This window comes from Danio aesculapii, chromosome 18 (assembly GCF_903798145.1).
Source record: "Danio aesculapii chromosome 18, fDanAes4.1, whole genome shotgun sequence".
NCBI classification, from domain to species: domain Eukaryota; kingdom Metazoa; phylum Chordata; class Actinopteri; order Cypriniformes; family Danionidae; genus Danio; species Danio aesculapii.
This window is the reverse complement of record NC_079452.1, coordinates 33973500-33983663: the sequence shown is the minus strand read 5'-3', so window position 1 is coordinate 33983663 and position 10164 is coordinate 33973500. Positions and strand designations below refer to the sequence as shown.

At 36.3% G+C, this 10164-nt stretch overlaps 1 protein-coding gene across 1 annotated transcript; it reads right to left on the bottom strand.

Moving 5' to 3' along the window:
- Positions 1–389: 389 nt before the first annotated feature.
- On the bottom strand, positions 390–7228 carry arf5 (ADP-ribosylation factor 5). Its single transcript, XM_056479053.1, has 6 exons — positions 7004–7228; positions 6649–6729; positions 3423–3532; positions 3222–3293; positions 1579–1704; positions 390–1481 (listed from the first exon to the last, which is right to left on the bottom strand). Exons 1-6 carry the CDS (start codon positions 7068–7070, stop codon positions 1395–1397), a joined length of 543 nt encoding a protein of 180 aa, XP_056335028.1. The 5' UTR covers positions 7071–7228; the 3' UTR covers positions 390–1394.
- Positions 7229–10164: the final 2936 nt, after the last annotated feature.

Genomic DNA, 10164 nt, shown 5'->3' with positions numbered 1-10164 from the left:
CTCGTTTGAAGCACTGAGTCGACTCTTTTATAGATGAATCAACAGTTTTAAACACTGTACACTTACAGATTTAAGCCTTAGCTGGACATTTCACTTCACTTAGAGCTGTGTTACACACTATATGGAAGAGCATTTTCAAAAACCCATAATATGGGCTCTTTAAAGAAATCTGATCTTAAATGTGGTGATTTTGTATGGGATGACAATTCATCGGAAGCCCTGAGGCTGGCTGACCAAGTCTGTGTGCATATACCCCATTCAATGCATCACAAACCCATTTGTGTATGTAATCGCTCACCATAAACCCAAGCATCAATCCAACCGATTATAATTAAATAACTTTGCAAGGTTTGTCACGAGATATTAATGCAAAAAAAGCAATCCATCCATTTGGGTTTTTACCAGATCTTTATTTTCTCACAGGGGTGGACCTTGTGGCACAGTTCGAGCAAGAGTAGGGCATTAGCCGCAGTAGGGAAGTGTACAAGATCAGAAAGTCCTGCTCAGGAAACGAGGACCGTATCGTTTTGTTGTTTTACTGGAGTGTCCGATACAAAATTCTCACCGAATGCACCTCGATCGCTGATATTAAAAGGCGCCAGCACAAATACATACACGCATCTGTTTGACATGAAAAGAAACATGGAGAAAGCTGAAAAAAAAGAAACTATTCATCCCTGTCCAATCCACCATGTCCAAAAATCAAGCAAGGTAATATGATCCGTTCAAAAATGCTTTCAACTAAAACATTTACTTACATGTTGTTCAATGGAGGGATTTCACATCGAGGAACATTGGGCTAATCAATGGATGACTCCATATTGCTATCAGTACTTCATGTACCATTCTGTTGTCACTTCTCAAAGGTGTCCCTGCAACAAAAGTTAGCATGTAGCTCCTGGAATAAAATGAACTGCCATGAAAAGGAATGTTCACGGGGCGGCGAGTCCTGTGATTGGCTAGTCAAATTAGGCAGCACTGCAACCGGGATCTCGAAGTGAGCGTCAATGCACAACGGCTTCTTCCTGGCATTTACTCACTCCTATCGTTCGTTTTTAAGCTACAAATACTCCAGACTTGCATGAGAGGGACGCCCCGAGCTGGAATTCCTCCCCTTTGTGCCTTAATGCTCTCACAGTTATCAAGTAAACGTGCAATTTAAGCATTATCTTACAGTCATGAAAACGATCAGATTTGTAAGGAGAAACTAAATTAAAAGAACATTAGTAGGAATACAGCATAGAAAAAAGACAGATTAGACATGATGCTGAACACTTGATAGCTCCTCCACACATACACACACATTCACACAAGTTCTTCAAGACAGAGTCGATCAATAGACACACTCCGTCTTTCTAAAGTTCACACACATCTGGGACCCTAACAGGCACGCACTAGCGTTTGGAGAGCTCATTTGATAACCAGTCCAGTCCTTCATAGAGTCCAGTGCCCTGTGTTGCGCAGGTCGCTTGAACGTACCACTGTGGAAAAAGCAGACAACAGAACATTTCAATGCAGTCATTGTTTAAGTGCATGCATTCTGGGAGTCAGGCAGTTAAGGTGTGTGTGTGTGTGTACCGTTCTGCTGCGTAGGCTCTGCAGGCCGAGTTTGTCTGTGAGTTCACTGACAGCCATGGCGTTGGGCAGATCCTGTTTGTTTGCAAAAACCAGAAGCACGGCGTCCCTAAGTTCATCTTCCTGCAACTGTATAAAGAAACGAAAAGGGCGTGTGATGAAGGGTTAATCTAGTTGAACATTTAATGACCTGAACAAAGACACAATACAATAATAAATAGGTAAGTAAATCATTAAATGCTAAAAACTGTTCAATAATCTATATCAGGGGTGTCCAAACTCAATCCTGGAGGGCCGGTGTCCTGCAGAGTTCAGCTCTAACTTGCTTCAACACACTTGCTAAGAAGTTTCTAGTATATTTAGTAAGAGCTCGATTAGCTGGTTCAGGTGTGTTTGATAAGGGTTGGAGCTACACTCTCCAGGACACCGACCCTCCAGGAACAAGTTGGACAACCCTGATCTATGTAGGCTTAAAGCAACAAATCCAAATTAGAACACCAAGAATACCAAATGTTACTTTAGCAACATTGCTTCAGCCTAATGGTTAGAGAGTTGGATCTGTGATGCTTTGAAACTGCCCCTTTTAAGCTTTGATCCAAATTGTGCAGTTTTGGTGACTGTCACTTTAAGTTCAAAGGAGATTGTGCTCTTTTCAAAAGAGGGCGGAGCTACAAATGCCTGTGTGTCAGCATAGTGGCAGATTCAAAAATAAGACTAACATCCTATGCTAATGAGGGAGAGATGTCACTAATGGGCGGGGCTTTCTCCCTCTGATGACACGTACAAAGGGAGGATGTCAATCAAAGTGTGTCTGCAGGCTGTTTTTATGAAGTGCGATTATAAAAGATAAAATTGATCAATATTTACATTTAGAAGCTGCTTATTTTCACATACTGTTGCCACACAAATGTGTTTAAACACGTTATAAACTTTTTTGCAGAATACGTTAAGACAGAAAAAAGGTAACCACAAACCAAAAATGCATGAGGATGAAATAGAAATGAAAATAAAACAAAATAAATATTTTTTAAACAAATAAGTCATTTAAAAATCTGAAACAATATAACGATGCTAATAAATCAAGACATTTATTCACAGCATGGTTAAACCATTAGAAGACAGCTCAAGTTGCATAACATTTATTATATTTTCATTTAAAAATGGTTCAATCTCTCCTTTTTAGGGGGTTTTCACCTTTTATTAGAATACGACAGTGGAGGTTACAGACAGGAAAGTATTGAGTTCAGTGAGAGGGAAAGGATTGCCAAAGGACCTCGAGCCAGGAATCAAACTCGGGTCGCCGTGAGTACCACAGTGCTATTTGTCGGCACACTTAACCACTAGGCTATTGGTGCTGACCAAACCTCTCTTTTTTTGAAGCAATACTATTTTATTTTATTCTTCATATTCATTATGTTCTACTTATGGCTTTGTATGATGCATTTACAAACTGCGAAAACTTATAGTACATGCATATCACAGACACCAGGGCAAGATGCTTTAGCATGAAAGCCTCTGCTAAGAACATGAATACATTGGGAAATGTGAGCTCAGTTCAGGTCACTGAACATTCTTATTACATAAAATCTGAAACGCGCATTATATATATATCTCGCATTTAAACTGAAAGATGGAGCAACTCTTACCATTTTAGAAAGCTCCTCAGCAGATTCTGCTACTCTCTCTCTGTCATTGCTGTCCACCACAAAGATCAAACCCTGAGGACAGGCAAACAAACCATTTAGACTTAGAGTTAAAAATCAGTCAATAAAACAGCTGGGTTTCAATAAACTTAGGATAAGATTAGCTTAGGATAGCACATGTGTGTTTCTTAATCGAGATCTTACCTGTGTGTTCTGAAAATAGTGTCTCCAGAGAGGACGAATCTTGTCCTGACCGCCGACGTCCCACACAGTGAAGCAGATGTTCTTGTATTCAACAGTCTCTACATTAAAACCTGCCCATCAGAAGAAAAACAGTTAAACAACACTTTCTATAACTTAACAGCTAACTGAATCACGTTGGACTACTGCTCAGAAAATAAGTGAAATTACATTATCACATTATTATTGATCATTGAGGTAAAAGCTTGCAGTGCTGCAGTAAGACAGCAACAGCTGCTAAAATAGGATTGGCCAGTAATGTTCTTAAGGCAGGCTTTAGTCACAGGCAAATTAACAGTAGTAGTTTTTCCACCTTATTTCAACTCCTAGACTCACTTGCAACACTGTTGATGGGTTAAATATTTTGTATTTTAAATGTTTTATTGAATTAAGTTTAAAAAAAATATTTTATTAATTTAAAATCTTTGTATAAAATGTTAATTAACTGCATTACCTATTCAAATGTAAAGTTTGATAAGTAATCATACCAAGTTTTAAAATGATTTCTAACAAAAAAAGTATTGCTAACAAATGGTTAACACCTAGTGGTTTATACGGACTAAAAACAATTTTAATTATTAAATCTGGACTGCGCTGTGATATGTCATCAAATTGTTATCAATATTGTAATTGTTCTAAATATGCTTAACAATATTTTTGGTATATAAATTATTGATACTATATATATATATATATATAGCTGAAATTTGTGTTAACGAGCAGTTGGACGTATACCTAATAAAGTGGCCAGTGAGTGTATAATGGCCTCATGACAATCATGTTTATGACAGATTTAGGACAAGTCATGTTGTCTATCAAGTTATCTTTCAAAAAAACAAAACAACCTGACAGGTTATGATATTTTTTTCATCAAGTGGTCATAACAAAGACATCTTGAACAATGTCACCTTTGCATTTAAAATGACCTAAGTGAGCGATATATACATATAAAGTTTGTAAATAATATATAAAGTTTGTAAATAATGTCACATCATTAGTTAAAAGGCACATTATATAATTGTCGCCACTAGAGGGTGTGTTTTTACAATAAACAAAGGTGTAGTCGGATGATGCCATGACTGAGTGTTAGAGGTGTAAAGGATCATGGTTGATCAGTACGGATCACCACACACGGTTCAGAACACACGTGACCTGCAGATTAATAGTCTTTCTTTACTTGTAGATTAATCCTAAATTTGTACAGATCGCAGAAGGATCGCCTCTTGTTTCATTCAAATCACATGTATGAAAGCATTTAGGTTTTCTTGTAAAATATAATGGCGGAAGAAGTTGTGGTAGGTTATTGGGGATGTGGTGGGTTTCTTAGGTTATTAAAGGTGTTTTCTGTCTACTTGTCTAGCCTGCATTAATGCATTTAGTGTAATTCAGCTACAAGATTAATCATTAAATGATCGGGATCTCAACACCCACACAACCAATTATAAAGGATGGTGATTTGCATGTTTATCAATCCTAAGAGATTCAGTCTTTAGTGTTTTGAGCTAGTTACAAATAGTCAAATAACACAGAAGTACTGGGATAACAGTTTATAGTTTAGATAAAACCACTGATGTTTATGGTAAAGATTAAATCACCAACATATGCATTTAACTTGACGCTCAAAATGAAAGTTGTAGGCAGCAATTACATTATTTAACCAATAGGTGGCGACAACCAGCCATCAAAAATATGCCACTGAATAATTCTTCAAAAATGACACATCTAGCAATGAAACATGAAGTTTAATGAGTCAATAACTGAATCATTTATTGAAAATGAGACTAAAATTAAATATGGATTGTACAAATTATGTCACATTTAGCGTTATCAGCAACAGTAGTAGTAACAATACATTTTTTACAGTAGTAAATATTTTACTATTTATTTTTATTCAGCTGATTATTTACACAGCGGATGCCCTTTCATATTTAATAAAATCACAGGTTCTAAGTTCTGTTTGTAAAAACCAAAAGTGTCTTGCAGTACTCTTTTTGTGATAAGTGGAAAAAGCTAATTACATTTGTCTTCTCCTTTTTGGCTCTTCCAAAAAATGGTCCAATCAGTGACAAAAAAAAAACCCATAATGTGATCCAAACCGTGAGATGTGTGAGCCATTACACCACTACAAAGTGGAATCAGGGTAGTTATGGTCTTCATTATATCCTACAGGACTCTGAAATCATGTTGATGGATGAGCTGAAGTATTTAACACTTGTTATCATTGTAGTATAAAGCGGAATAAGGCTAAAAGGCATCAAAGCGAAACAAGGCTGCTGAAGCAATTGCTGATAATAAAGGAGTGTGAGATGTAACATAAAAATTGTAGCACAACATATTAAAGCGTCTTTGGCGTTTTCTGGTTTCCTATAAAAGCAAACCAGTAATGAAGAGCGTGTGATGTCATTACCATAGACAAATAGAGGTAAAGTTGGCTTTATATTCGCACATTCTGACTTTCCCCTTAATAATATAATTTCATAAAAGTATTATTTGCAAACTCTAAACAGCGAAATCATATTAGCAGCCAATGACTATCAAAGTACAACATTGTTCACAGACAAATAAACAGTGTTAATGTTGTTTTCAAGTCATACTTGCATGCTAATTCAGATCCAATATTCAAAGTAACATGGTAAACAATATAGAGACTTCTAAATGAACGAATGTGCGTATATAAAACCAACTTTACTTCCATCATAGACAAACAGGACACAGCCTGTATCACTAGTTACATTTGATGATTTCTCTGGATTTTGTACACTCTTCAAAACATTTGGGATAATGCAAGAGCATACATCAGTAAAAAATATAACTCTTTTCTAGTGTTTTTTTTTTATATAGATATTTCATTTTTAAAAAGCATACATATTGTGCCTTAAAGAGTATTTTCTTTCATTAAAGTTGGTTTTATATTCACACATACAGACTTTCTACTCAATAATATGTCTTCAGAAATGTATTTACAAATTCTAAATTGCGAAATCATATTATCAGCCAATGACCATCAAAGTACAACATTGTTCAGTCAGTTAAATGGTGCTAATGCTGTTAAAAACCCACAATGACGTCTAAACCATTGTCAGTGACAGTGATTAGGGTAAAGTTTAATCGTGAGCTCATTCAAAGACATAATACTGTTAAAAAATGAAGAGAAAATGGAGCATTTACAGTCATGCTAGTGTAACCTCACCTATAGTAGGGATGGTGGTGACAATTTCTCCCAGCTTTAGCTTGTAAAGTATTGTGGTTTTACCAGCAGCGTCCAAACCCACTGAGAAAAAGAGTGGAAAGGGCATTTAGTCGTCACATTCATTACAGTGATCTGATTTTATCCATTCATACAAATCTCAACCGGATGCTAGCAAGCTAACACCAACCACCGACTAAGAAATATACTATTAACAGTTGAATTTCAACGTGAAAAAAGGGAAAACAGTGAGTTGCTTGATCATACACGCAAATAACATCCCTATTATTCTTTATAACTGAACATTTCATCAGAAATTAATCAGAAAGACTGAGTGTAATGTGTTCCAGACACTCACCCATCAGTATCCTCATCTGTTTCTTGCCGAAAAGTCTCCCAAAGAGCGACGAGATGGTCAAACCCATGATGATTTAAAAGATGAACTTAAGCCCACCAGCAAGCGAAAGGATGAAGAAAATGCGCTGATGTGTTTTATTTAATATTCTGTCTCTTTGTGCTCGGTGTCTCGCGGTCGCTTGACGCGTTGCCACGTAAGATGAGGAGCCACCGTGGAAGACTTGGCGTCACTTCCTGCTGGTAGCGAACTCTGGACTGTGGCGTCATAATTATTCATAACTTCCGATATCTTCTGAAACGCCCGTGTTTGTTTTGCTCCGTCTGATAGCGTACGGTGGATAAAGAAGCTACATGCTATATGCTATAATAAAGCCTATTGCGAACTTGAACGGCCTGGACAATCTTGTTTTTGGTATTGTTTGTATTTGCTGAGCTAAATAAGGGGCACGGTGGCTCAGTGGTTAGCACTGTCGCCTCACAACAAGAAGGTCGCTGGTTTGAGTCCCGGTTGGCGTTTCTGTATGGAGTTTGCATGTGCTTCGATTGGTTTCCCCCACAGAGACATGCTGTAGGTGAATTGAATAAACTAAATTGGCCATAGTGTATGTTTGTGTGTGTGTGAATGAGAGTGTTCGGGTGTTTCCCAGTGATGGGCTGCAGCTGGAAGGGCATCCGCTGTGTAAAACATATGCTGGATAAGTTGGTGGTTCATTCTGCTGTGACGACCCCTGATGAATAAAGGGACTAAGCCGAAGGAAAATGAATGAATGAAAAAACGAAATAAAAAAAGATTCCCTGAAACATGCACACATAAATTTATTCTTCTTCTTTTAATATAAATAATTAAATATAGATATTTGCATATGTAAATAGTATGTAATTGTAATACTTAAATATAAATATAACATTGTATTATTATTATTTGTTTTCCAACAATTACGTTTTCAGCAATAAAGTTAAATATGAAATTTTGTATTTTAGAGTTAACATGAAATTGAAATGGATCTTATTTACTTAAATGCTCAGATTACCCCAAACAATTTACTTTTGTTATTAATTGCTCACCCTCGTGTTGTTCCGAACCCTTGAGACTTGTCTTCGTGACACAAATTAAGATATTTTAGGTGAAACCTGAGAGCTCCTTTATCCTCTATATGCAACAAGGTTTCAGACTCGTTCAAATTACTCAAACATACTGTTGGAATATTTAGTCAATTCCATGCGTGTTCAATAAAAAAGGTCAGGAAAGGTTTTTCAATGTTTAACATATTAGCAATTAATAATTCGACTCACAAAAATTCTGATGTCCTCAATGCAATGCAAGGGTTACATTCAGTGGTGCGCAACAAATTTTATTTCTTGATTCTCGATTTTACTCATAGCTGATATTAACAGGTGAAGTTTAGAGGAATTCGTCACTTGTTAATCATTCTCCAGTCCTCCATTGGCCGCACCCATACATACATCCTCTTTTTCTACTAATTATCTGCACAAAGTCAAAAAGCACAAGTTCCTGCTCACATTTAAGTTAATTTTAGACACTCAGGCCTTTGCATTAATAGCAGCTTCATCTACTTTGTATTTTATTATACTATTTTGTAACTGGTTAAATCTTTGTAGACAACAATGAAAAACAGTTTATAGTTGTATTTTGTTCTCATCTGTACAATAACATTTTTATACATCTTTTTAATAAAATAAAAAACTAAATAAACGCAATGAAAAATATTGTATATTAAATGTCATTTTAATAATAAATATAAATTTCCCAGTACTGGATTGCAGCTGGAAGGGCATCTGCAGCAAAAAAACATATGCCAGAATAGTTGGTGGTTCATTCCGCTGTGGCGACCCCTGATAAATAAGGGACTAAGCAGAAGGAAAATTAATGAATGAATTATAAATACAATTTTATTATATTTATTATGGCGGGGCAGTGGGTAGTACTGTCGCCTCACAGCAAGAAGGTCACCGATTCGAGTCCCGACTGGGTCAGTTAGCGTTTCTGTGTGGAGTTTGCATGTTCTCCTCGTGTTGGTTCTCCCCAAAGACATGTGATATAGGTGAATTGAATAAACCAGTGTACAGTATGTGTGTGAATGAGTGCGTATGGATGTTTCCCAGTAATGAATTCCCAGCTGGAAGGGCATCTGCTGAGTAAAACATATGCTGGATAAGTTGGCGGTTCACCTGGAGAGGCGACACCTAATGAATAAAGGGACTAAGCCGAAGGAAAATTAATGGATGAATGTTATTATTGTTATTTGTAGGATTACTTTGGTCTCCTCAGTTAATGTGTTTAAAACACATTAAAATTATAACTAGTTATGCAAAATCAAAAAGCAAGTTTGATTTTTTTATTTTACATGTCTCTCTTCGTTCAATTAAAGAGATAGATAACATTAAAACCGACTAATTATTTACTCACCCTGAAGTGGTTCTAAAGCTTTGTGAGTCAATGGTAACAGGTTTTCAGCTTTCTTCAAAATATCTCTTTTTTGCGTTCAACAGAAGTAAGAAACTCAGTAAAGGATGATTTCTGTCACTGTTGCATGCAACTGTTTGACCGGTAGAGGACGCTACATACAAACACAATATTACTGATCGCCGAACGACATAAAACAACTAAATGTGTACTCTCACCCTGTTTTTTTTTTACATATAAATACAGAATAATCACAATATATGTTCGCCAGTATCTTCTTTATATAATCTTAATAAGCTTAAATAGCTTTAGTTGCACATTGTTTATAGATGTTCATCCACAAACGTATATGAAAACCCAGATCTAGAACTGCTGAGTCATTTAATGGGATTTTCACACACAACTATCTCCAAGGTTTACAGATTGGTCTGATCAACAACAATAAAAAGCAGTGCTGGTGTAGATAGGGTGTGTATTCTTTGAGCCTTTGGGTCGCTATAGTAGCCAATCCCTTCATGACCGCTTGCTGTGAACTTGCCATTTACTTCCATGAAAGCACACCATGCCACAAAGCTCAAATATCAAGGCAGTTCTGAAGACGAAAGTTGGTATTATTAAACTTCATTTATCAAAGAAAGGTAGAAAAATTCTATTCAGCTCATTTTAACATAATAAACGAGTATAAATCATAATGTTGATAGGATTTATGAAGGATCACGTGAAATGGATGCTAAAAT

Bases quoted from the DNA above. Each gene is read 5' to 3' on its own strand.
- arf5 (XM_056479053.1), bottom strand. From the start codon at position 7,070: ATGGGTTTGACCATCTCGTCGCTCTTTGGGAGACTTTTCGGCAAGAAA. The intron at 3,533-6,648 runs GTGAGGTTACAC...TCTGATGGGCAG, and splicing joins CACCACCATCCCTACTATAG to GTTTTAATGTAGAGACTGTT. The intron at 1,482-1,578 runs GTACACACACAC...CTTTTTCCACAG, and splicing joins AGAGCCTACGCAGCAGAACG to TGGTACGTTCAAGCGACCTG.